This window comes from Podarcis tiliguerta (genome assembly GCF_965153285.1).
Source record: "Podarcis tiliguerta genome assembly, chromosome: 6".
Lineage (NCBI taxonomy): Eukaryota > Metazoa > Chordata > Lepidosauria > Squamata > Lacertidae > Podarcis > Podarcis tiliguerta.
Window position 1 is genome coordinate 86,502,839 of NC_139539.1, and position 27,239 is coordinate 86,530,077.

Sequence of the window (27,239 nt, forward strand, 5' to 3'; positions counted from 1 at the left end):
CATCACCGAGGGGCCATAATATAATTACGGAGCCAGAACCCACTTTAGCAATCTAACTGATGACATTTTACAGAACTGTGCCGTTTCCATTTCTTTCCTGGAGGGAAAAATACTCTAGCCCTCATACTGGAAGACGAAAGGGCAAATACATTTTTGATCCCTTAGGATTGGGAAGCAGAAAGGATCTGAGCACTGGAACTCCTAAAGGAAATATTTACGTAAACTGGAATTGTAACGCTGCTAAAATGCCGCTTGTGCTGATTGGGCACAGAGTGTGTCCGCGTTACAAAGGTCTGATAGCAGCATGGGGCAGGGGGGAAATCGGTTGGGAATTGTTTCACTGCATTCTAGTGCAGTGCTGTATTGTTGGAGGAGAAGGTGGGGAAATGCAAGGCCCAAATAGGGGTTGTGGAGATGGGTACTCTTTTAACAGTATGTAACCTCCACTGCGGGAGGCAGTGGAAGATAGGAGTGCCTGGCGTGCTCTGGTCCATGGGGTCACAAAGAGTCGGACACGACTAAACGACTAAACAACGACAGCCTCCACTGCACACCTAAGTCCTAAGAGATAAGGAATGAGACCAAATTGTATGTCTTAGTTGAGGATGTTTATGTGAACCTACTTCCCTGTATTTATATGGGGTGTTCAAATCTTGCGAGATTTCCTGGGTCAAATCAGAAGCAGATAAAAAGTCTTGAAATCACATACTCATTGTCTAGAAACAATAATTCATGGTTCTGTTTGAGACCATTTCTCTCTTGCAAGTGACAGCTGCCTCAAATAGAGAAATGCAACATTTTAGCATAACTGTGATTGGGCAGCGGTTTTTCTTCTTGCAAACCAAGTATGGCAATGAACAGATACTCATCATGTTCTTTCTGACCCCAGCCTTTTTGCAACTGAAACATGTGGTGTTAATTTTGTTAAGGGTGAAATGCTTTAAAAACTGCCTTGCAAAGAAGGTCTGTCATTGTGATTCCCAGATCGCAGGTCGAGGGAACTGTGGCTGGGAAAGCATGGCTTGTTCCTCTGTAGTCGATTTAGAAAAGCTAATAATAAACGCAAACATAAAATTCTGCATATTGAAGCACAATAAAACAATTCCATTCTGATGAACATATCCGTAAAATATCTTTCTAATGATGAAATACTACACATTTAAGCCTCATTGAATATAGTGGGACTTCTGAGTAAACATGTGTAGGATTATGCTATATAAGACATTTATGAGTAATTCACATATATATAAGTCCACACGACCATGTCTCGCATAAGGAGACATGTTATAGAAAAATAGGGGGGCTGGCTTTTGCTGCCCAACCCTCCATAGGACTAAGCCCCCTAAGTCCATGATTGGTCCATGATCGGTCAGAGAAGAATGGATAGAGGCAGGATCCAGTGAAAGCAAGGCAGATCTTTATTTTTCTGTTGCAACAGAGTCTCCCCACCTTTGGACTTTCCCCACTGTTGGACTGGGGCGATGGAATAAAAACTTGCCCACAATATCTTTGCTTACTTTATTTTTAAATAATATTTAAACAGCTGCAACTCACCACTCTACACCAGCCAGTACCATACAAAGTGTTTGGTCAACTTAAATACAGTTTTCAAAATAATCAATTACCCTATCACATCGCTGCATCACATAACTCCACCTCTAATTAGTTACGTTGTTAAGATACAGGTGTGCTGAAACATTGATAGTTCGCAGGTGTGCTGCCATGCAACACATTATTATAAACAAACGCATACCACTCAGTAGCACCGTTGACCACATCAATACTGTATTAAGAAAACCCAACACGCCCCCCCTCAAGAAGGTAAGAGAAACCAAGAACAAGGTGTGCAGGAACCTTTAAGGACTTTTGACATTGCCCAACCCCATAGCCAAAGACCACCCTAAAAACATCATACATACATCACACATTTCTGCATCCTGTACTGGTTGTGTTTGATCATTTGTATTGGCCTGTTACACTGTCTATCTTCCATATAGTTTTTTACTCTGGGACTAGCTTACTGCCTTTCTTTCCCTGCCTAAAAGTTGTCCAAGAAAACCATCCACAAAAAGCTGCTGCACAACTTCCACTCACATTTTTATTGGTGACCTAAGTTGTTTCACCAAGGTCTGCCACCATATTTGAGCAATGCATGGAGCAGATAAGTTGAGATGATGTGGCTGTCTTCTTCTTTGGCAATCACTCGTAGCCCAGTAAGATTGTCTTCCATGAACATGGTCTTAACAGTGACTGTGGGGGCCAATTCCTGATCAACACGTCCTTCCACAGTGGGGACATAGGTTTCTGGGCAGGAGTTGATCACAGTGAGAGTTTGCCAAGCGTGCCTTCCACTTAGCATGTTTCTCCCTTTCGTCCTGAGTTCGAGCATCTTCAGGGTCCATGGCACCTTTGGTAAAGGCTGTTCTCCAGTTGGAGCGCTCACAGGCCAGTCTTTCCCAGTTGTCAGTGTTTATACTGCTTTTTTTTTTTTTTTTTTTTTTTTTGCCTCGAGAGTCTTTAAACCGTTTTTGTTGACCACCAGCATTACACTTTCCATTTTTAAGTCCGAACAACATGACCATCTAACAAAGTTGAGGTTGAAGAATCATTGCTTCGACTCTGGTGATCTTTGCTTCTTCCAGTACACTGGCATTAGTTCGCCTATCATGTGGGTATCATGTAAGAGATGGGTTCATTTTTATTGCTGCTAATGCAGTTGCTTGACATTTATGTGTTGATAGTTAATGAAGATGTTGTTTGAGTGCCCTGATGAACGTGTCGACCTCGAGCTCATTTCCTTTTGCATTAACCTGGCAGCTAACAAGAGAAATGTACAACTCATTTGTGAAGGTGAGTATTCCACTATGGCAGAGGAACTGCTTAACTATGAATAATGTCATGAATCAGGATAGGCTCAACCCTGACTTGTTTTAGAAACTGAACCAGTTCCAATACAGATCTTTAAAGCACCTAACTTCCCTTAGTTGAAGGAGCAGCCAGCTTATGTCTACCTTCTTGTTCCATGTTTCAGATATGCAACAGAACCTGTTCTCATACCCCATGACTGCTAAGTTTATTCAACAGCTTTAGTTAGTAGATTCTGTCAAAAGCATTTTGGAAGTCCGGGTATACAATGTCTACCAGATTAGCCCTGTCTGCATACTTTTTGACACTTGAAAATCTCAAAAGACTGGCAAAATAAGACTTTCCTATGCAGAATCCATGATAAGTCTTCCTTAGAAAGATGTAGTATTCCGAATATATAAGATTAAAAAAATGTATAATATATTTTGTGTATAAGATGATTGTTGTCATCTGCCCTGCAACCCTAGGAAGAAGGATGAGATATACCGTTAAATCTCAATAACGAATGAATGAAGGGAAGTTTTCTACCAAATTACTAAGCCAGTCTTTTTTCTTTCTTTTTTAAAAGAGTCTCCCCCCCCCCCCAACATTAAGAAATTGAACAACAAAACATGCTATCACTGATAGCAGCTTACAGGAGAGCAATCTAGTCAAGACTACTACCTTTGCCATAAATGGACAGCTCAGTAGGTCTGCTCTGTGTAGGACTAGATTGCATACTACCCTTTGTTGACTACTTATAGCAAGCCCCTACCAAGATGTGATGTTGTTTGTGCTACATAACCAGAGTAGGCATCATGTACAATGTAAATAGATTGGATGGTCTCTTTGTTAATGTTGTATACAAAATGTTATAATCAGTTGGTTCATACATTTCTCCCTCCCCTTTCATTTGGGTTGTTTCTTTTCAGGAAATGGACTGAAGATGCTGATGAAGAGAGCACTGAAATTCAAGGACCCATTATTGATGAAGATGATTAGGAACATCTCTCAGCATGATGGGCCAACCAAAACTCTGTTTATTGTAAGCATGCCTTATAAGTAACTTCTACCCTTCATAAGGTGGGGGACTTGTTTTATTTTAATGAAATTGAATAATGGATAAAATAACTTCACGTTGAACACTGCATTTGATAGTTTGCAGCTTTGCAAATGCTTTCACTTCCCATGACTTAATTATGTTGGAATACTATAGTAAACAATGTAAACTCTGACTTCTCTAGTTCATATTACTGCATGCCAGTATTTTTTTAAAAAAAGATCATTTCTTCTGTCCTTCCTGTTGCTGTGCAGTAGCTGATTACTGAGCTTTCAGACCTCAGCATCCCTGCCATCATCTTTCTTATAAGAATATCTGACTTGCCTTTATAAAGCTGTTACCATGTGTATGGAGTGCTTTGAATACTGAGAATGTATTTGAAAGTATTTTTGAAAGTGTAGTTGGCATTCATATAGCACTTCTTTCTAAATTTAGATTTTAATATATAAAAAAAGTGTTTGTTGGACTGGATAATGAGTCTGGAACTGAAAAAGTATTCATTAGCTTGACATAGGAAGAACAGTTAAGGGTTTCTGTTGCCAAAGTACACTCTTGATGTTGGATCCACAATATTGTGTGTGTGTTGTCTTTCTAATATAATCAGCAGTTTAGTAACCACCTAGGCACACCTGCTCATTCCAGTTCACCAGCATTATAACAGCCAATGCCTTTTCCTTTATGCACACAGTGTATTTGTTAAATGCTTGCTTTATTTGTTTGTTTAGGATTATGTTGGTGACCTAGCTGCCCAAGTATCAAATGATGAAGATGAGGAATTTGTGATCGAATGCTTGGGAACACTGGCCAATTTGACATTGCCTGATTTGGATTGGGAACTTGTCTTGAAAGAATACAAAATGGTACCATACCTCAAAGATAAATTAAAGCCAGGTATGTATTATGAATGCCCAGTAACTCAAGATACTTTCTTTTGCTGTGCGGCATGGTTGTAGGTTCATTAATTTGCATGGGTTTTACTTTGAATTTTGGGAAGTTGAAGAACATAAAGTAACACTTCAGCAAACTTTCATAGTTGGGCTAAAATCCCAAATGACAATCCAGGCATGGTCTATTTCTCAGTCAGATGAAAACATCAGATATCCTAGTCAGGTTTTTGAAATGATATAGGGGGCTTTTCCCTGTATCCAGAAAGCAAGTTTTCTAGAGGTATAAACCAATAATCATATGTTTTCATTTACTACCCAGATATGCTTTCACATCTGTACAAGCATTGAAATATAGTTTTCCTATAAATAGCCAGCGGCTTCCATGCTCAAACTCTTTCTGACCAGAAATCCAAAGAAGAGTCTAATGGGGTGTGTTTTATGACACGTGTGTGCTGATTTTCTTTGCTGGTGGCAGCTGTTTGCACATTATGGACCGCCATTCCAGATGGTCTCCTGACATTTAGGGGCAGCCTTTTAGAGGTTACAGGGGCTAAAATAGAAAGGGTACAGCTCTTTAAATCCTGATTTCTCTGTTTGGCTAAATAAACCAAGAAAGCTGACTTTACTTGGCCAAATGATTAACAAATACAGGAACAGACAGTGTTATAACACATGTGGGTTATCTAGGCTTCCTTCCCTTTCTCCAGTAATAATGATTGTGACACATTACAGTAATTCACTTGACCATGCATGTGCTCTCTCGAGCTCTGTCCCTCTTGCCTAATCAAATCTAGCTGGCAAGGTTTAACCAGCTGGGTCCAGGAGGTGGTAATTGTGCCTTTACCTAAGGCAGTGATGGCCAAACTTGGCCCTCCAGCTGTTTTGGGACTACAATTCCCATCATCTCTGACCATTGGTCCTGTTAGCTAGGGATGATGGGAGTTGTAGTCCCAAAACAGCTGGAGGGCCAAGTTTGATCATCACTGGCCTAAGGGGATCGTCCCCACTGCCCTTAAAGAGGAAGTAGTACAGCCACTCCTAAAGAAGCCCACCCTGAACACAATGCTTTGTGACAGCTTTCATCCAACCACAAATACCCTGTTTGGGGGGAAGGTGGTCAAGGCAGGGTTGGTGGTGTAACAGCAGACCTTCTTTAAATATACCAGTTATCTAGACCTATTCCAGTCTGGTTCAGCGCTGACTTTGGGATGGAATCAGTCAACGTCGCCCTGATCAATGACCTTTATAGAGAGAACAAGACAAGTAAAGCATGACCTTACTCCTTCTCCTCAGTGTCTCTGCAGCTTTTGATACGTTTGATGATTGCGTTCTCCTGGACCCAACTTTGTAGGGTGGGTACTTGGGGCACGTTTTACAGAGGTTCCACTCCTACTTCCAGGGTCAGCATAGTATTGAGGAAGTGCTCTTCTGCCCTGTGGCAATTAGGCTATGGCGTTCTGCAGAGCACAGTTTTGTCCCCAGTGCTATTTAACATATATATGAGGTCATTGAGAGAGGTCATTGGGCTGAATGAGGACCAATAAACTGAGCTTGACTTCTGGTAAGATGGGTGCAGGGCTGGTGAAAATGCTCTGATGGACCCATGAATCTAACCAGTGCTTTTTTTCTGGGGGTGGGGGCACAGGGGTACGCATACCTCTAAACATTTTGTGAATCTTTGTACTTTTGCCTCTTTACTGTATTTATTTTCCCCAATTTGAACTATAAAATGGTGATTTTCTTGAGTCAAAATGAGAGTACCCCATAACATTTGCTTAGAAAAAAAGCACTGGATCTAACAATCCCTAACCAGATATTGTAACTCCCAAAGCAATGCTTGTCTCAAAGAAGCTGTGACATAGGTGCTGTCCTAAAGCCTTCCTGGCTATTAGCCCACGGTATTGGTTTTTTTAAAAAAAAGAGTTTAGAATGGGCAGAGGAGTTACGATCAGCGACCCTGTTGTACTTTGTTGGGGCTGAAGGCTAAACAAGGATGTTGCATCAGTATGGCAGCCACCTCAAATGCTTGCTTGCTGCTAAAAAAAAGAAGACATTTTGCTGGGCATATTGAAAGATTCTCTCTGTGTGTGGCTTTCTTCCAGCATGAAGCTTAGTGTGTGTCTGTGGGATTCAACAATACCCTCTCTCTTTGTTAAATTTATCAGGTTCTGCAGAAGATGACCTTGTTTTGGAAGTGGTGATAATGATTGGCACAGTGTCCATGGATGATTCTTGCGCAGCGATGCTAGCTAAATCTGGGATTATTCCAGCACTCATTGAACTACTAAATGGTATGTTATTAAGAATCTCCTATGGGTGTTTGGGGGGGGGGGGTGCGCGCACAGTTTCTAGTTCCACAAGTCTGTAAGCACTTGAATATTAAACCTATGTTGTGAAAGCTTATTTAATGTTAGATTGTTTATTGCCCTCTGATGCTCATCCAAGACAAATACTTTCAGTGGATATACCACTTCAAAAAAAACCCCACATTGTACAAAAATTACTGTGGATTTTTTTTCGACGGGATCAATTTACTTCAGCTTAGCAACTCCTCTGATTAGACCTCTCATTAAAAGCAATAATATTCAAGAGGTTGGGGCTTGAAATGCTAACTCTTCTCTGCCCCTTCTTCAAGAAGGCCGGCTATTATTCATGTTTGGATCCATCTTCTTAAGACCTTGGACGAGCTAGAAATGAGGTTTGTACCTTCCCTCTACTATGTCCCATCTCTTTATTCTTCCGAACCCTTGCTTTTCCCTTAGCTAAAGAAGTTTTCCGTTGGCAAAGGAGAACGGGTAATGATCTACAGAAGACTCCTTTTGGCTGTAACGAAAGGATGCATTGGTGAAAAGCAGCAGCTCACATGCGGGGCATGGCTTAGAGCTGAGAAAGGGACACATGCTCTCTGGAGAGCTGTTCTCAGTTCAGCTCAAAGGAGAGCAGAAACATCACTAACCCAGAACTGAGCTTCAGATGGTTTTGACTTGGGAATTCAGTGTGACTTTCGACAAAGGACCTGCCCCTCTGAGGCAGTCGGGTCCTGGGAACCACATATTTCAGGGGAGTGACCAGAATTTGAGGACCCACCCTTCCACAAGTTATGGATTATTATTATTATTATTTTACTTGAGCAAGGGGGTGTCTAGTAGTGAAGAGGGTGTGGTGAATAAATTGGACTTTTCAAGTCTTCCAGAGGAACACTCAAAAATCCCTTGAGGTTTTTTGAGTTTTGAATTGGAACTCTTTAAAAGCCCAATTTATCTTCAGGCCAATCTGGCACCGGTTGACACATTCCTGACTTTCCAGATGTGAGATGGACATGTAGATTAAGCCTGAAAACTGCACATTCTGTCTACTTCACGTCTTGAAACTTGCGACTGCTACTTTCCCTCTGCAAAGTGGTATCAGCGCATGAGTGATTAACAGGAGAGGAGAAATTTAGGAGGTGTGTGTGGGGGGTGTCTAACCTTTCCCTTGCCTGCCATTTCCCACAATTCTCTTCCTAGTGGTTTTTATTCCAACCTGTGCCTCCGTCACAAACACAGATCTGGGATGCCAGCTGGAAAATAAGTGGCAGGGGTGTGGAAAGTTGGCAGGAGCATGATTAAATTCCTTTCTCCAAACTGCCACATTGCTTCTTCTTGGTGCTGCTTTGCTCAGGAAAAGTGGTGTCCAGATTTTCTGGATGTGGAGTCAGAGTGCAGTGGGTATTTCTGTCCTAAAGGCAAGGAGAGTTGTGCTCCAAAGCCCTGCCTTCTGTCCTTAATGCAGGCAACCACCTCCATTGTCCACCTCCTTCAGAACTAGTTTAAAAAACAAACAAGGAGTCACTTTTTACTTCAAGCAGACCAGGGACTCCTAGTTTACAGTGAAACCTCAGTTCTCGAACATCTCTGTCGATGAGCAATTTGGAACCCGAACGCTGACAACCCAGAAGTAATTGCTTCCGTTTCTGAATGCGCCTCAGAATTCGAACAGCTTTCTCCATTTTTTCAATGGATTTTGCTGGCCACCCTTTGATCTTCGGTTTTCAAACTTTTCGGAAGCTGAATGGTCTTTTAGAACGGATTACATTCAAAAACTGAGGTTCCACTGTATTTGCTTTGAGCTAGGCCAGGTAGCAGAGCTATTTGGATTTAGAGGGTGGGATTTTCACTTTTGCTTTTTTTATGGAAGTGGCCTGAGCAAAGACAATTCTTGGGGTTAAGTGGGTGGAGCAAAGCAGTGTGCTAACTCAGAGTGCATATCTTCCAAATCTCCAAAAGTAAAATGGGGTGGGAAGATTGGTGGCATATTCTGCCCTCCCCCCACCCCCCAAAGCGAGAAGAATATGTTGAAAGCTGTAGAAAGTAGTGGCATTGATTTCCTTCCAATTCAGGATGTCCCTTGGAATTATAAGCGCATGCTTCTCCGCTTCTGTAAGTAACTCTGGAGAACCTTCAGACAAATGCCACTCCAGAACTTTGGTTAAAACTGGTATGTTTTTAGTGTATATGTTCGTGTGGATTATGATCTAGAAAATTTAATGCATCGTCTTCATGATTAAATGCTAGTAATTGGGGATTTAAAGTTTGATGGGGCAATTCTTTTTCCTTTTGTATAGCTCAGCAAGAAGATGACGAGTTTGTGTGCCAAATCATTTATGTGTTTTACCAGATGGTCTTCCATCAAGCCACTAGAGATGTCATAATCAAGGAGACTCGTATCCTTCTTCTATAGATCAAATAGTCCTGCTGCAGTGCTTTTATTGGTTCTACAGAATATGCAGAAGCTCTTATTTCAAGGTTTCATCACTATAGGTTCACCACAGACCATGCATTTCTATTTGAAATTGAATTGCTTTGTATTTTAAAGGTAAAGGTACCCCTGACCGTTAGGTCCAGTTGCGGATGACTCTGGGGTTGCATGCTCATCTTGCTCTCTAGGCTGAGGGAGCCGGCGTTTGTCCTCAGACAGCTTCCGGGTCATGTGGCCAGCATGACTAAGCTGCTTCTGGCGAACCAGAGCAGCACACGGAAACGCCGTTTACCTTCCCACCGGAGCGGTACCTATTTATCTACTTGCACTTTGACGTACTTTCAAACTGCTAGGTGGGCGGGAGCTGGGACTGAACAACGGGAGTTCACCCCGTGCGGGGATTCGAGCCGCTGACCTTCTGACCGGCAAGCCCAAGAGACTCAGTGGTTTAGACCACAGCGCCACCCGCGTCCGCTTTGTATTTTAGGATCATTAAAAAATATATATATAACCAACTATTTTCTAGAGATGCAGTGAAGCAATTGAAGCTAATATTGGTGTTGTATCTTAAGCTGCTATTTATTGAGGAGGAGTAACTCCTTTGTGGGGTTACTAGTTTGGTCCTCCCAGGATTCCTGTGCCTTCCCGGGGCAAATGTAATGACTGCAGCCATGCCTACCACGGAGATGCAGTGACGGTGAAAGGCTATTTGTTACTCTTCTGTGTGTCACGCAGCTTTCTTAAAAACGGGAGCTCTGCAAAAGTGAAAGGGCTGGCAATCCAATTATTCTGTGTTGCCTTCAGAAATGGCCCCACTTCACAGCTGTGTTTCTGTTCTTATAAGGGATAGCAAACGAAATAACATGCCTTCTCCTCTTCTGTCCACCCCCATCCCTGTCACTAATCTTGGATGTCTTCATTCACAACAGTAGGTGGTCAGTTTCAAAGGATGATGGCAGGAATAGCTGTGGTTTTTGATCTGTAGCTTTTGTTTCCAAAGCTGCTGCTGCTGCTCTTCTGTGAACTCTGCTGCTGACGCTGCATGGGATCATAGCTATGGGTGGTATCCCGTTCAGTTTTACTCAGAGTAGACCAATCACAATTACTGGACCTTAGTAACGTACATTTTGTTGAGTCTGTTCTGAGTTAATCTGAGTTGAATATCACAGTATGTTATAACACTCCTTTTTGCTCTGGAATAGAAGTTGTTTAGTGTAGTCAGGTCATAGAACGAGCTTATTAGCATGTGTGCTAAACCATCTCCATAACAACTGTATTTTTTTTTTGTATCCATAAACATTTACATGACTTTTTAGTAAGGCTGCAAGCTTTAATAAAATGTTCATATGATCTTAGCTTAATGGGTGGCGCTGGGAACATGTACATATGCAAAACAAATGGCTGTTATTTCCGTTTTGCATGTGATGCTAGCATATCTTTATGCTTTCAAAATCAGTTACTGTGGGCGGTGATGTAATAGGGATTAGGGAATGATCTGTATTCCTGCTTTCCAAATGTAATGAAAAGAAACACCTATTGGTTGTTTTTCCTTCTAGCATTGTTAATAGTAAGTCTATCTCCCACTTAAAAAGCACACTCCCTTTTCTTTAGAGTTCTCGGTAAAGGTAAAGGGACCCCTGACCATTAGGTCCAGTCGTGGCCGACTCTGGGGTTGCGGCGCTCATCCCGCTTTATTGGCCGAGGGAGCTGGCGTACAGCTTCCAGGTCATGTAGCCAGCATGACTAAGCCGCTTCTGGAGAACCAGAGCAGCGCACGGAAACGCTGTTTACCTTCCCGCTGGAGCGGTACCTATTTATCTACTTGCACTTTGACATGCTTTCGAAACAGGAGCAGGGACCGAGCAATGGGAGCTCACCCCGTCCGGGGATTCAAACTGCCAACCTTCTAATCAGCAAGTCCTAGGCTCTGTGGTTTAACCCACAGCGCCACCCACGTCTCAGTAATTTAATGTTAACAGATGTGCGTTTCTTCCAAGCCTTATGAAGATGGTTGAAGGAGCTGGAGATGTTTAGCCTGGAAAAGAGGACACTAGGGGGAGATAGGTTAGCCATGTTCAAATACCTTAAGGGCTGTCACATGGAGTAAGCTTGTTTACCCCTGCTCTGACAGGTAGGACCAATGGCTTCAAGTTACAAGAAAGGAGATTCTGACTCAATATTAAGAAGAACTTTCTGACAGTGAGAGCTGTTAGACGGTGTAACAGTCTCTCTCAGGAGGTGATGGACACTCCTTCCTTGAAGATTTTAAGCAGATGTTTGATGGCCATCTGTCATGGATGCTTTAGTTGAGATTCCTGCATTATAGGGGGTTAGACTAGATGATGCTTGAGGTCCCTTCCAACTCTGCAGTTCTGCGATTTATTTAAATTATTTCTTACCTACCCTTCACCACAAGGGTCTAGAATGAATTTAAAATGCTATGTTAAAATAAGTTTGAAACAGTTTCTTCACCCCTGGCATACACTGTTCACACCAAAATTGTATAGAACACTATTTGGAGGCATCCATAATTGCTTTATGTCCTTAACTATGTCTTTGTAGAGGCTCCAGCATATCTTATAGACCTGATGCATGATAAAAATGCTGAGATCCGTAAAGTCTGTGACAATACACTGGATATAATAGCAGTAAGTGACTTTTTACTTTCTTCCTTCTGAGTGTTAATGAAAATAACAAGCACCTTTTTTTCTGAAAAGCAGTAGTATTTTCTGACATGTGACTGAAAACTATGTCAATTGTGTTGCAAATACGTTTCAGTAAAATTTGTTCCTCCGATTTTACTCAGTTATTTTTGCTTCCGAAATTATAGGTGCATTCAGAAAACATAGGATTGGTGGAGTCCTTTATTATGTGTTGCCTTTTGAAGCTTCTATGCCAGGTTATATGATTTAAAAAAACAATTCAGTGTGTTTATTTTAAGGCGCTTTCTCCCGTCTTATATGGTGAATATTTTCTTATAACAGAATAATTGTTATACCATGTGGATCAGATCAGATTGAAATATTAGGCAGAAACAGCAACTCCTGTGCACTGAAACACTGCCCTGAATGTCTGTGTGCATAAAAACGAGTAAACTCTATTTTTTCAGATTATTTTTTTAGATGCAAGATTGTTTACAATATTTTAAGACTTGGAGATTTTAATTCATGCAAAATCATATTTATAGTCCTCAAAAATACTTAATTTACCCTTGCGAGGAAGTCGCGATCAGTGGTGTTTTGTAACATTTTTGCATGTATGCAGTTCCCCACACCTGGATTATTTCACCTATTTAGTACTATGATATATTTCATGAAAATAAATGTTTCGTATTTAGTAAGGCAGAGCTGTTTCTCCTAGACTTTGGGTTGTTTCTGTAGGTCATTCCTGTATAAATATTTGCACATAGCATGGTTGCGTCCCCTCTGTGGCTTTTCCAGGTCTCCGGGTCCCCCATCTTCTGGCTCCAGTAGCAGCTTACTGAGCCTGTGGCAATTGCCATCTTGCTGGCATTTTCTCTCTTCAGAACCTGGATGTTCTGCTCAAATCCACTCTGCGGTGATTAATGCGGTGAAAGCTTTGGAACCGATTTTAGGGCTGGAGAAAAATGGGGTGTGACTATTATGCGGTGGCAACGATTATGCGATGAAATACGGTAGTTTTAGAATGTAATGTACCATCTCCACAGTGTGTCTTCACAATATATTTACAAGTCCAACTTGTCTCCCTATTTCAACTGTACTTTATTGCCACAGGGCAGATAATAATACTACATCAGCCTAAATTGTTGGACAAATTGTGGTTAGAAGCTATGTGCTGGCACCGTTTAAGATAAATAACCCCAAGAAGTAAAATTCAAGGTGGCAGTTTTGTGATACAATCCTGGTGGTTTCAGGCATATTGTGTTTTACCACAGTAGCTGTGAGCTTATGTAATGTGCAAAGATATGTATGGCTGTATAACATTTCAAGTGGGGTTTTTTTTGCTGTGCTTCCAACTTACTGCATTGCAGCTTTAATTTAGTTGAGCAGTTGTCTTTAATGAACCTTATTACTGACCAGATTAAGGACCTGCCACGTTAAAGAAAAAAGGGGAATCTGTTTTCCATCAGACACAGCGAAACACAGAACAGATTTATATAGTTCTCTCTTAGCACCGAGTATTTTAATTAGATAAAAGGTGTGACGGAAACCAGTGACAAAGAGGACCCCAATGGATAGCACCCAGATTTTGAGAGGCTACTTAATGCTTTATAAAGTGTCAGTGGTTTAGTACTCTAGGGAAAGGTTTAGTCGTTCAAAAAGGATGGCACATACCCTGCAGAAATAATTTGTGTATTTTCCACGATGAAGGTGCTAATAAAGGTAGATGACAATAACAAGAACTGGTTAAATTTGCAGCAGGGGGAAGAACAGTATTTTCACTGCTATACATGCTCAAACAATCGTCTTGCCTCCCATGTTCTTATCTTCTGTTTTGGCTATTTGTCAGAAATCCCCACACATCTGATTCAGAAAGCTTGAAGCCACCCCCCACTTCAACCCTGCTTTCTGTGGGAATTATCTATGTCAGAGGTTCCCAAACTTATTTGGCCTACTGTCCCCTTTTCAGAAAAGAATTACTCAGCATGCCGCCACCTTCTTTAGGCGAACAAACAGAAATATGCAGTGACAAATTTGCATTCTTTTATGTATCTTTATTTCTACCTACGTCGTACTGCACTACATCCTATGTCCTCCATGCCTGATTTGCACACACACCATCCGCCGGACCTCTGGGACTGCTCCTTTCCTTATCCCCATGACTGATCTCCAGTTTCAGACATCGTGATATATCGGAATATCACAATGTTTAACTGCTGATGTATCACAATGTTGAAAACCGGATATCACTTAGCCCTAGTCTGTTTGGTTTTTTTTAGTATGCCTAAAATCCTTTGCTTATAAGGGGCTACCCCACATTTTGTCCATAAAATTGCTTTGCAGAGGTAACTACCAAAGAGTTATCAAAATTTACCAGAGTAGGGGGTCCATGGCTTGGGTTTTGAAAAATAGGGGGTCCTCAGTAATTGGTTAATTAGGAACCACTGTCCTACAACATTGGATGTGCAGATGAAACATGTACAAACAGATTTTCAAAACTTGGCGAGGAGGTGGACTAGGCCCCAGGACCAGAGTCAAGCCTGCCTGTTCAGTCCAATCTTCCCCAGGGGTGGGGCCAGCGCTGCAGCTCCGCTGCCATTGGCCAAATAGGCAGGCAAGCTGTGACCTACTTCTTGGGCCTGGGTGAAGCCAAAAAGTGTTCACCCACACCCAGGAAAATCCCTCCCTCCAGCACAACCATCAGATCCAGGGGGAGGCATTGTTGCCATCTCGCAACAGCGCCAGACCTGGCGGTACGTGTCATTACGCAACAGGCGAAACATGTATGAACAGTTTTTCAGAATTCTATTCTTTAGGCTTCCGCCAGCCCCTTATTTTTATTTAATGCCCCCCCCCCAATTGCACTTGAGGCTTCTACTGCTCCCCTGGATTGTTCCAGAGCCCCCCAGGAGGCGTTATTGCCAACTTTGGGAAACCCTGATCTTTGTGATCAAGTTTCCCATGGGGTACTCAGCTGTGCAGCCAATCCAGCCACTTCTGTACCTGCACCAAACTGGACAAGAAGTTAGGAGGAAATGGACTCATGGCACAAATTTGGCCTAGGGGCTGGAGATTCTCCCCACACTTTAAACAAACTGCAAGCAGCAAGCTGAGAACAAAACATTGACTTTTGCTCATGATTTGTTGGCAGAAAAGTAAAACCTGAGCCTGGGTCCACTCTTGTGGGGAGCGTTTTGATTTTAGCTTTTAAGGTGCCTTTTTTAATTACCTATCCAAAAAGTTTAATAGCAAAAGTGAAGAACTAATAACAGTTTTTACTTTAAGACTAGTTAGTATTAAAGCCTTTAAATCTCCCAACAGGAATATGATGAGGAATGGGCCAAGAAGATCCAGAGTGAGAAGTTTCGATGGCACAACTCTCAGTGGCTGGAAATGGTGGAAAGTCGGCAGATGGATGAAAATGAGCAGTACTTGTATGGGGATGACCGGATTGAGCCATATATTCATGAAGGGGACATTCTTGAAAGACCTGATCTTTACTACAATGCAGGTAAGGCTGATACAGATAACATTAACTTCCCCACTGCACAAGCTCCCTGCAAGCATTTCATGGAGTTGATTCCCAGTATACCCAATCTTACAGAGAGGTTCAGCTAAAGTTAAGATATTTTGCTGGGAAAGAAAAAAACGTTGCCTTACATTAGGTTTGTTATTATAGGAAGCTGAATGCATGCTTAGCAACTGGCATAAGTTCATAATTCACATGGTTTTTACAGTGATAAAGTTAAATTAATACATGCACCATTATTTTACGATGCAATCACTTTGCTTTTGATATGTATATTAATGCATTATGGGTGGCACTCGACCATGCTTTACTTTGAGTAGACCCACTGAAATTAATTGACCATGGTCATGTTCATTAATTACATCCGCATAAAACTTAGTTGAATACCACCCTGTATCTCTAAATACTACACGTTAAAATGATTAATTTTTAAGAGCGATCAGTTTGATAGGCAATGTTTTTCTTTCAAAATGTATTTTAGTACAGTGGTGCCTCGCAAGACGAAATTAATTCGTTCTGCTAGTTTTTTCGTTCTGCGAGTTTTTTCGTCTTGCGAAGCACCACTGTGTATTGACGGTTTCCCATAGGAATGCATTGGCGGTTTTTAAAAAAAGGCGCAAGACGTTTCGTCTTGCGAAGCAAGCCCATAGAGAAATCCGTCTTGCGAAGCAACTCAGAAAACGAAAAACTCTTTCGTCTTGTGAGTTTTTCGTCTTGCGAGGCATTCGTCTTGCGAGGTACCACTGTACAGTGGTACAGTAATACCTCCATGAACGTACGCCTCATCTAGCGTCCATTCCGGCGAATGTCCGCGGCAAACCCGGAAGTACCAGAACAGGTTACTTCCGGGTTTGCCACTTGCGCAGTGGTTTGCCACGCTTGCGCAGATGTGGCACTTTGCCCTGCGTCCTTTTCAGCTAGCGGCCGGGGCTCCAGAATGGATCCCAGCCACCAAACAAGGTACGACTGTACCTCGGTTTAAGAACAGCCCTGTTTAAGAACTACAGTGGACGCTCGGGTTGCGAACGTGATCCATGCGGGTTGCACGTTCGCAACCCGCAATGTTTGCAGCCCGACCCGCGCATCTGTGCAAAGCGTGATTTAGCATTTCTGCGCATGCGCGAGCGCCAAAACCCGGAAGTAACCCGTTCTGGTATTTCCGGGTTCGGCGCGGTGCACAACCCGGAAACGTGCAACCTGAAGCGTCTGTAACCCGAGGTATGATTGTATTCGGTTTACGAACTCCGCAAAACTGGAAGTAGTGTCCCAGCTTGCGAACTTTATCTCGGTCTAAGAACGGAATCCGAACGGTGGAAGGGCACCAGTGGTGGGAGACCTCATTAGGGAAACCATGCCTCGGTTTAAGAACGGTTTTGGTTTAAGAACGGACTTCCGGAACGGATTAAGTTCGTAAACCAAGGTATCACTGTATATAAAAGAGGCATTGGATTTTCAATACATTCTCAAAAGCCTGTGGAAGGAGATCTTGACCCACCCCCCCACACACAAAGGAATGGTATAATAATAGTTATTGTCAGCTGCCTCCTGCAAAACACTCTCGCCAGGAATGGGTCCACAAAGCTGCCCTATTGACCATGGAGTTGTGTCACTTAACTAGGATGGGGCAGAACATGATGGCAGTGACTTTGGGGTGGTATGACTGCAACAGTGGGATCGATGAATTGGCTGTGCCAATGTGCCCTTGCCACCTCAACTGCACCTCTGCCCTACCCCCCCCCCATCATGTTGGTAAGCACATTGGGTATGCACCCCCCCCCCCCATTGCTTGCTTTGATTCTGAGTCTTAGTTGTGAAAGAAAGCAGTGGTAGGATATTGGACTTGCGGGTAGTTGATACGCAAAAGGAACTGAGACTCACAGAGAGCAAAGCTGAGCTGTGAAGACTCCCACCTGCTACATACTAAAAGCCCCAACTATAGCACTGGTCAGTTCAGTTGAAATGAGATGGTATTGCTGCGAACAAAATCTTGCCTCTCAGTTGCTCACTCTTACTCACCACCTTCTTTGTCACACCTTGTTTATGCTGAAAGCTTTCTTAGGGATCTCTACGTTGCAAGGGAATTTGTGTTTCTTTACTAAGTCATCCATTTGTGCTTAATTTAGGGTAGAAAGCATGTGGATCTGTTTATCTACTGCTTAGTAATGAAATTGTAACCATCCCCTGTTGGCCTGTTCTTTAGATGCAAATTGCAATTGTGGTAAATAACAGTCTAATACCCGTGGGCTGGATGCGGCCCAATCGCCTTCTCAATCCGGCCTGCAGACAGTCCGGGAATCAGCATGTTTTTACATGAGTAGAATGTGTCCTTTTATTTAAAATGCATCTCTGGGTTATTTGCGGGGCGTAGGAATTTGTTCATTTATTTATTTATTCAAAATATAGTCCAGCCCACCACATGGTCTGAGGGACGGTGGACCGGCGCATGGCTTAAAAAGGTTGCTGACCCCTGGTCTAATGGGAATTGGTTTAAATTGTTTATATTGATAACTGCTGGGACTGAATTTTCACAAGTTTGCCAAGACTTCCTAGGTTAGGGTAGAGTAGTGGTCAAAGGGTCAGACTACATTCTGGGAGACTAAATCCCCTCTCCGGCTTGAAGGTGACCTCAGGACAGTCCCTATATTCCAACTTAATCTACCTCACAGGGTTGTTATGAGGATGAAATGAAGAAGCATATTGTAATGGTTCTAGGGGTTGCTCGTGCATAAGCTTGTTCCAACCTCTGGCTGGGTTACTTGAGTGAACCTTTCCTGTCCGGGCAGCCACTCGCCCGTGACCGTCTCAATCGCTGGCAGAATCCGTCAGTGGGCATTTCTTAAACTTCTTCCAGCAAAGAAGCTCTTTGACGCCTAGTCTCCTCCTACTCTCCCTGCGCGGAAGCCTTCTGCGCAAGGAGGGCGTAGGTAGCGGAGGACCCTTCCTCTCGCCGCTGGCCCCGGCTAGGAATCATGGGACCGCCTCGCCGATTCCCCCATCTGCCCCCCTTCTCCACTGGAGCTACGCTGATTCTCTTCCCCAGAAGATGGGCTGCCCCTCCCACTCCCGGGACGCTCTCTGGGATCCCTTTGGAGCTTGCTCTCTCCCTCGGACACTGATGGCAGTTCCCTGACACATATACACCACCTTGAGCTCTTTGGAGGAATGGTGGGGTGTAAATGTAATAGTAAATAAAAATGGATAAACAGCACATTCAGCCTCTACCTCTTCTCTTTATATAGAAGGACTGATAGCACACGATGGAGCAGTGAGTCCTGATTTCTTCGGTGATTACCACCTTCAGAATGGAGACCTTGTGGGTCAGCATCATTTCTCCAGCAGGTAAATTGATTCTGCAAAAGGCTAAGCTTATCTTAATTCAAACGTTATCAATGTCACATCTTCAGCTTTGGATTTGTACATTTTCAAACACGTGTTTCAGGGTAGGTGCGATTCTGTACTCCATCTCTGCTGCCTGAGGGGCTGTAGGATTTGGTGGAAGCCCTATGTCAGGAGAATACGGCAGACATTCTCTTTCTGTATCTCTCCAGCCACCCGGTGCATGACGGAGTATAACTGTCAAGTCAAGCCACTTTTAAAAAGCATAGTAAGGGAATAAAGCTGCAAAGTAGAAACCATTCACCAAACTTTACCATTTTGTTATGTTGGAAGCCCCAGCTGTCAGTTGAATCCTGGGTTTCTTCTAACAGATTGGTATAACAAAGTATTTCTGATAGCTTCCCAAAATCAATAAAACAAAACACAAAACCAGACCACACAATTATTTCCATGTTGTGACAGGCATTGTTGTTTGAAAACTGGTCTGCATTTGGAGTTTTGATTTACTTCACAGAGATGCTTTCAGTAATTTTAAATGAGTTGTTAAATATAAATTTCTCTACTGCTATTATTATTTTTCAACTAAAATCTTTCTACCTAATGGACAGCATTATTGCTGATGCCCTGGGCTCCAAAAAGCCGCTCAGAGTAATTTTAAGCATTGAGCTGAAATGGGTGGTAGTGGCACGTTTTGCAACACTTTCTTCTACAAAACGACCCTCCCTTTAGTGATTTTCCACATCCTTTTAAGAGAGGCTCTTCGCAAGAGTGTGTCAAGGAAGAGAGGATAGGCTTTGTCATTGACGGTGTGCTCTCCCGTCCAGCCACACACCTGATTAAGTTAGGTGAGATGTGAATGAGAAGACACATTCAGAAGTGCATCTCCCTGTGTATATCTTAGCTCATGTAGCCATGTGTGTTATATGCTTCTAGATCAAGGCAGATGCTGTTGAACACAATAAAACGGCAACTGCAGCGTAGCAAAACAAAATGCTTCCCACATGCCTTTGCAATCAGTGTGAGGGCTTTTTTGCCCTTAGTTGAGTTATTGCAATATTAGATCTGGCTGGCTGTGTACTGCCAGGAAAAGTGAACCTTGATCACAAGAAGCAACATTTAAATGATAGAAAAGCAACCATATACATCACTGAAAAGGGTTGCAAAAGATCTCTAAGGTGGGGCTATTTTCCCTAGGGCTTCTAAAATTACTCAAAAGCACACTTCTCATCTTGAAAATTTAATATCATAAAAATCCATTGCCGCACTAGTTTTTTCAGAAATGTGTGTCTGCACCTCTCCCGTCTCTTCCATTCTGATCATGTGCCAACTTTTCTGGGAAGACCAAGTAGGTGAACTTTGATTTTGCAACAGATTTGGCATTGCTTCTTTGCTGGAATTATGGAACACCTTTTATTTAGGAGACATGTTTGTGAAATAAAGAGATGGGTTTGGAAGCTATCCCTTTGAACAGTGCATAAACAAACTGTAGTATTTTCTTCAGTAAGACACGTGTGGGAGAAGTGCATTGTATGTGAATATTTCCTAACAAGAGAATCACACAAAGGAAGAATGTAGATGGTAAGAAATGGCACTGAAACTTTTTCCAGGAATACTACAACCCGGAGCTGCTTTAAAATTTTGGTATAGAAATGTGAAAGCCCTGAGAGCTGAACTGCCTTTGCGTCCTTTATTTTAGACACCTAAATTGCCAACCAAATAAATATTACTATTTACTAGAGGAATTTGAGCATGGAAGTATGCAAACTAGCTTATGGAGTCTTGAAAGTGAGGTTCACAGATCTGTATTTTTATTTATGGCCCATTCAGATGACAGATTTCAGCAGGCAATAATCCATCATGATCACTAAGGTCCCTCTTGGCTGTATATTCTTATGAAAGATGATGATGGCTGCAATCTGGCTTGGGGTGTGTGTGTGTGTGTGTGTGTGTGTGTGTGTAAAACATCTTGTCTGTTTGCCAAATGAGGCCCTTTTCTTCAGCTGTGAAAAAGCAAGTTGTCCTCACACGAAAGTTACAGTTGCTTTCAGGACCTTGAATGCAAACGTATACGGTGGTACCTTGGGTTACATATGCTTCAGGTTACATACGCTTCAGGTTACAGACTCTGCAAACCCAGAAATAGTACCTCGGGTTATGAACTTTGCTTCAGGATGAGAACAGAAATCGTGCTCTGGCGACGCGTCAGCAGCAGGAGGCCCCATTAACTAAAGTGCTGCTTCAGGTTAAGAACAGTTTCAGGTTAAGTACGGACCTCCAGAACGAATTAAGTACGTAACCAGAGGTACCACTGTATATAAAAAGACATCCTGAAAACGGATGCATTTTGGTCCCTTGCGCTGTAGAGACCAAGTAGCATTAGTGCTGAGGGCCCTTTTCACCAAACCTTTTACATTCTACAAAAGTGCCTCACAGTTTTGGTAGATTTAAGGAGATGCGTGAGAAAAGGCAAAACATTCCTCTCCTTTCCAGTGGCCGCTTAGAGCTGTGGTACACACTTAGGCCCCTCCCCTTCTCTTGCCTGCCAGGTGGAAGAGAGATCGTGATGTGCATCATTCAGCATGAAAAGCTGGCATCTTTTGGCAGAATCTCCCCCCTCCCTCCACTCTTAAAAAATAAAAAATGTGAAAATTCAGTGCAGTGCTAAATTCACATAGCTAACATTTTGGGTAATTGATTTACTTTTTTCAGAGATCCGGATTGGTTTAGAGTAAAATCAAACATAAAAATCAAGAGTTGACACTCCCTTTTCAAATGTAGCTTGGGGGCACTTCCTGCACTGTTAATTTATCGTAGGATTGAACACAATGGGAGGGGCGATTGCAGGACCAGAACTTTGGGTGCTGCCTGCCAAGCAAATGCTTGTTCATTTTATGGCGGTGGGTATTGCTTTAAACTGCTTTAGGTGCTAATTTTGCAAGTGTCACATGGACACCTACCTTAGAGGTATTCACACAGATTGCTGCAAATATTTAAAAAGGGGTTTTAGGTATCTGATACATAATTATTCATATACAGTGGTGCCTCGCAAGACGAAATTAATTCGTTCCGCGAGTTTTTTCGTTGTGCGAGTTTTTTTGTCTTGCGAAACACCACTGCATTTAAACACTAACAACGGCGGGGAGGGGGGGGGAGAAGCAGGACAGCTGCCGCAGCCGGTACCTCAGACTCACCCGCACCTTGTGGCCACCGTGTGACGTGGCTGCTGGAGGGCGGCGGGGCTCAGGAGCGCGACTCCGGCTGCAACGCTGGCTGCTGGCGGCAACAGCTCTCTGAGGGGAGCGCGCGAGGGGGGTGGGCAGCGGCGCGAGGCACTAACCGTCAGCCGGAAGGTCGGAGGGAGCCGGAGGAGCCAGAAGGTGGGAGGGAGCCGGAGGAGCCAGGAAGCGAGCGTGCATGCGTGCAGTGACCGTTGCCATGACACGAGAGGCAGGGCCGTTTTGTCTAGCGAAGCAAGCCCTTAGGAAAATCTGTCTTGAGAAGCACCTCAGAAAACGAAAAACCCTTTCGTCTAGCAGTTTTTCGTCTTCCGAGGCATCCGTCTTGCGGGGTACCACTGTACTGTGCTATATGGAGGCCTCTCAGATGCAGAAAATAGTAATGCAAGAACCCCACCTAACTCAAGTCAAAACCAGTCAAATACTTGCAAAACATCAAGGATTTTTGCAAGTGTTCAACAGCAATGCTCACAAAGGTACCGGTCATTCTTGTGGCTCTCTTCCTTACGCTGCCAAATCTTTCTCCCTTCCTCACCTCCAGACAATACAACATTGTTCTGTGTATATTCAGGCATCATTTCCTGCTTGGAAATTATTATCATTAAATTTATTTACCACCCTTCATTCGAGGATCACGTGGATCATTGAATTTGCAATACAGTTTGTACTATAGGAATGACAATAAATTTCCCTCTTGAGCATTCTCCAAAGCACCATTTCAAGCTCAGAAACTGAATAGGTAACCCCATCAGCGAGCCCTCGCTGCTCCTGGTTTCCCCTTCTCACAATGTTGTTGTTGTTGTTTAGTTGTTTAGTCGTGTCCGACTCCTCGTGACCCCATGGACCAGAGCACGCCAGGCACTCCTGTCTTCCACTGCCGGGTCTTTTCCAGGGAGTCTTCTCTTCTCATGAGGTGGCCAAAGTATTGGAGCCTCAGCTTCAGGATCTGTTCTTCCAGTGAGCATTCAGGGCTGATTTCCTTCAGAATGGAGAGGTTTGATCTTCTTGCAGTCCATGGGACTCTCAAGACTCTCCTCCAGCACCATAATTCAAAAGCAATTATCTCACAATGTATCAGCACACAAATGCTTCAAATGGGACTGGCAAGTTGTTGCAAAGGCACAGCTGTGATGTTATGATAATTATGCTGCAATATTGCTAATGTTCAATAATATATGGCTTACTGATAAAATTGTAGCTTTTCTGCCAAATATTAGAATTTGGGCAGCATAGTAGGATATATGCACAAAGCCTGTGTTATGATTTTCCAGTGCATTCCTTCTTTCTGGGAATACTTCTTATATGGTTATCCGCAGAGCTATTCGTAAGACAAAAACTACCTAATTGAAAACATGTTCTGCTGCAAATACTCCGTTTCACATAGCAAAGGAGGGGGAGACAGTGATTTGCTTGAAAGAATAGACAGCAGCATTTGGATAGTGAATCCCAGTTTTCAGACATGTGTCATTACAGTTTTGAACTTCTTGGCGCCAGAAGCCAGGATTTCCTGATGTTTGAGCTTGATGTAAAATGCATTAGTGCTCTGGGGCATGAACAACAGAATTGCTATTCCCCAGTGTTCGGAGTTCAACTGCCCATCTCTTCAAATCTGACTTGGTGTTGGAAGTTAAAATCATACTTAATAGGAAGGCTAATTAAAAATAATTGCAGAAAGGCGGGATTCTCTTATATAGTGTGCATTTCATTCATTTCATAATATCATTCTAGGGCATTTTAATGCTTAACTGTTTACAACCTAATAAGAATCGTATGTTACTGTGCTTGAGGCTTCCCCTTCTCAATTTGAGAAACACTTTCAGCATTTCATCAGCTGTAACTGCATTTAACACAGTACTACCACACACATGTTTCTTGCTGTCTTTTGGTTCTTTATTAGATAACTTCCATAAAATAACTTTACCCAGGGGTTTGTAACTTTGGTCTGCCCTTGTATCCACACCAAATATTTTAGCCACCACCTCTTAACACAGTAGTATAGTGGCAAATTCAGAAGTGCAGGGTTCATGATAGTCACGCCTCACCCCCTGCCAGCCATGCCCCCTTCTAAGACTACAATAAAAATGAGCTTTCAGTCTCTTACTTTGTTTGGAGTTCTGTTGAACTTCAATGCTGGATGAGGGTAGTATTGCTTTCTGAGGTTCAGCAAGAAGACGACAATGATAAACAGAAAAAAATGTGGGTTTTTTGCACAAAATAAAGCACAGCTCAAAAGCGCAAGTCTCACAGACACGCTCAGAGCAAAAGTGTGTTTTGCTTTATTTTGCAGAGCAGAGTAATGCAGTTTTCAAAAGTTTGACTAATGCAGCCCCCAAGTGAAAAATACAGGATAGTGATATAAATGCACATAAATGAAAAGCCCTGCAATTTCAGAATAACAGGGTTCTTGCTGAAGTAATAGCAATTTTGCTTTCAAATGAATCCAGTTTCAAACACTTCTCAGAAGAATGGAGGGGGAAGGGAAGGAGAAAACGGAGAAAAGAATTTTCAGATAGCCCAGGAAAATCATAGCCAGAGTAGTCCCCTGTTCTAACTAAGTCATTGGTTGATGCTTCACACAGCTAAAACAGGCTAACCATGTACAGTGGAACCTCGGGTACCAAGGTACGCCTGTCCTGTATTTGCAGCAGAGTGTTGTCATGCAGGTGGGCAGCCCAGGTGGGCAAGCAGATGGGCAGGTGACCCAGGTGAGCCACATAGGAACTGTCAGGACAGACAGACCAGCTTCCTAGCAACTGGCTTGCCCTGCCAATACCTATCTCAGACTGATGCTGCTATTTCAGCCTCTACAGTGGCAATGGCCAAGGAGGCCCATGCAAGCCACAGAGGAACAGGCAAAACAGAGCAACTCCTCAGCACCTCTCCTCTTCTGCCACTGTCATCGGTCGCTTTCCCCTTCCTCATCTGAGGCTGAAATGATAATTGTTTGAGGCAAGCAGTAAGGAGAGGGGGGGATGAACTGTTTTGGGGTACTGTTATTGCTCAGCGATGTAACATGGGAGCTTAGCATGGTGCATGGAGGCAGGAGCTTTGAATTGGCTCCACCACCATGCACTGAGGTCCCTGCCCCTTTTGCTAAGTGGTAGTGACCCACAGTGTTGGCAAGCTGGGAGAGTAACTGAACCCCACCCATGCCAGCTCACCAGCCACTATTGGATTGAGCAGTGGTTTGGGCAAAGTGGGGGGCCTTGGATGAGCTATAAGGGCAGGGTTGGCAAGGTCTAAGGGAAGAGAGCTTGGTGAGGGCAGGCACAGCCCCTAGTATGCATATACTAGTACTGTATCCTTATATAGAACCATGTATGTGCCTTTATTCGGATAAGGAGAACTTTATGGGAAAGCAGGCTCATGTTTGCAGGTCAGCAAACATAGAGGTATATCAGATGCATGTTTTCATGTGCATTTGAAGATGGATGATACAATCCACACTGCAGCGCTTTTAGCTGGTTGCAAATTTTGATGCTTATCTGGAGTTGCTAGCCATCATAACGTCACGTAGCCAGAGTTGGATCCTGGCGATAGTGGCTATGTTGGCGGCGACTCTTAATCATTACATATAACGTGCACTTTTGTTGAATGTCCTTAAGACGCTTCTGAGTTCCCTTTAAGTCCAGTGAAATGAAGTGATATTTGACTTTTAGCACTTGGACATCATTCATTTGCCTACCCTCTCCAGGAAGAACTGAATTAGATTTTATTAGCAGATTGGGCCTATAAACCAGTAGTAACGTTTTATTAGTTTATCACACATCAGCATTAGCAAACTGTAAATCTACTTCAGTGAACAAGAAAAGGTCTCTAGAGGCTTTGAAAAACTGGTGTTTCCAGAGGAAAGAATGTTCTAATCCGAAAAAAGGTATGACCTTAACCGGCAAATATCTTCCTTCCCTCCATTTCCAATGCCCAGCTTGGGACTCCTGTTGCATTCAAAATGCAACCCCCACATGCAAGGGGGTGCTATTGGAGGTTTTGAAGGAACCCAAAGTCAGCTAAAATCCCCCAAAAATATTTAGACAAAAGTACTATAAGGGTATGGGATGTGGGTGGCGCTGTGGGTAAAACCTCAGTGCCTAGGACTTGCCGATCGAAAGGTCGGCGGTTCGAATCCCCACAGCGGGGTGCGCTGCTGTTGCTCGGTCCCAGCGCCTGCCAACCTAGCAGTTCGAAAGCACCACCGGGTGCAAGTAGATAAATAGGGACCGCTTACTGGCGGGAAGGTAAGCGGCGTTTCCATGTGCTGCGCTGGCTCACCAGATGCAGCTTTGTCATGCTGGCCATGTGACCCGGAAGTGTCTCCGGACAGCACTGGCCCCAGGCCTCTTAAGTGAGATGGGCGTACAACCCTAGAGTCGGACACGACTGGGCCGTACGGGCAGGGGTACCTTTACCTTTACTATAAGGACAGGGACGTGGGTGGCCCTGTGGGTTAAACCACAGAGCCTAGGACTTGCCAGTCAGAAGGTTGGTGGTTCGAATCCCCGCAACGAGGTGAGCTCCCGTTGCTCGGTCCCTGCTCCTGCCAACCTAGCAGTTTGAAAGCACATCAATGTGCAAGTAGATAAATAGGTACCGCTCCAGCGGGAAGGTAAACAGCGTTTCCGTGCGCTGCTCTGGTTCGCCAGAAGCGGCTTAGTCATGCTGGCCACATGACCTGGAAGCTGTACGCCGGCTCCCTCGGCCAGTAAAGCGAGATGAGCGCCGCAACCCCAGAGTCGGTCACGACTGGACCTAATGGTCAGGGGTCCCTTTACCCTTTAACTTTACCATAAGGATATGAACCCCCAAAACAGCCCAACGAGGATTGAATCATAGAATTGTAGAGTTGGAAGGGGCCCAAGGGTCATTTAGTCCAACCCCCTGCAATGCAGAATCTCAACTAAAGCATCAGTGACCAATGGCCACCCAGCCTCTGCTTAAAAACCTCCAACGAAGGAAAGTCCACCACCCCCT

At 43.4% G+C, this 27,239-nt stretch overlaps 1 protein-coding gene across 2 annotated transcripts in view; it reads left to right on the forward strand.

Moving 5' to 3' along the window:
• Positions 1-27,239, forward strand: part of KIFAP3 (kinesin associated protein 3) — a 70,587-nt gene that overhangs the window by 30,575 nt on the left and 12,773 nt on the right. For both annotated transcript variants that reach the window (XM_083445293.1, XM_083445292.1), the window contains exons 12-19: positions 2,742-2,850; positions 3,777-3,889; positions 4,630-4,795; positions 6,957-7,082; positions 9,395-9,493; positions 12,091-12,176; positions 15,492-15,681; positions 18,939-19,038. In XM_083445293.1, the coding sequence (XP_083301419.1) occupies positions 2,742-2,850; positions 3,777-3,889; positions 4,630-4,795; positions 6,957-7,082; positions 9,395-9,493; positions 12,091-12,176; positions 15,492-15,681; positions 18,939-19,038 (989 nt within the window). The remainder of the gene's footprint in view (positions 1-2,741; positions 2,851-3,776; positions 3,890-4,629; positions 4,796-6,956; positions 7,083-9,394; positions 9,494-12,090; positions 12,177-15,491; positions 15,682-18,938; positions 19,039-27,239) is intronic.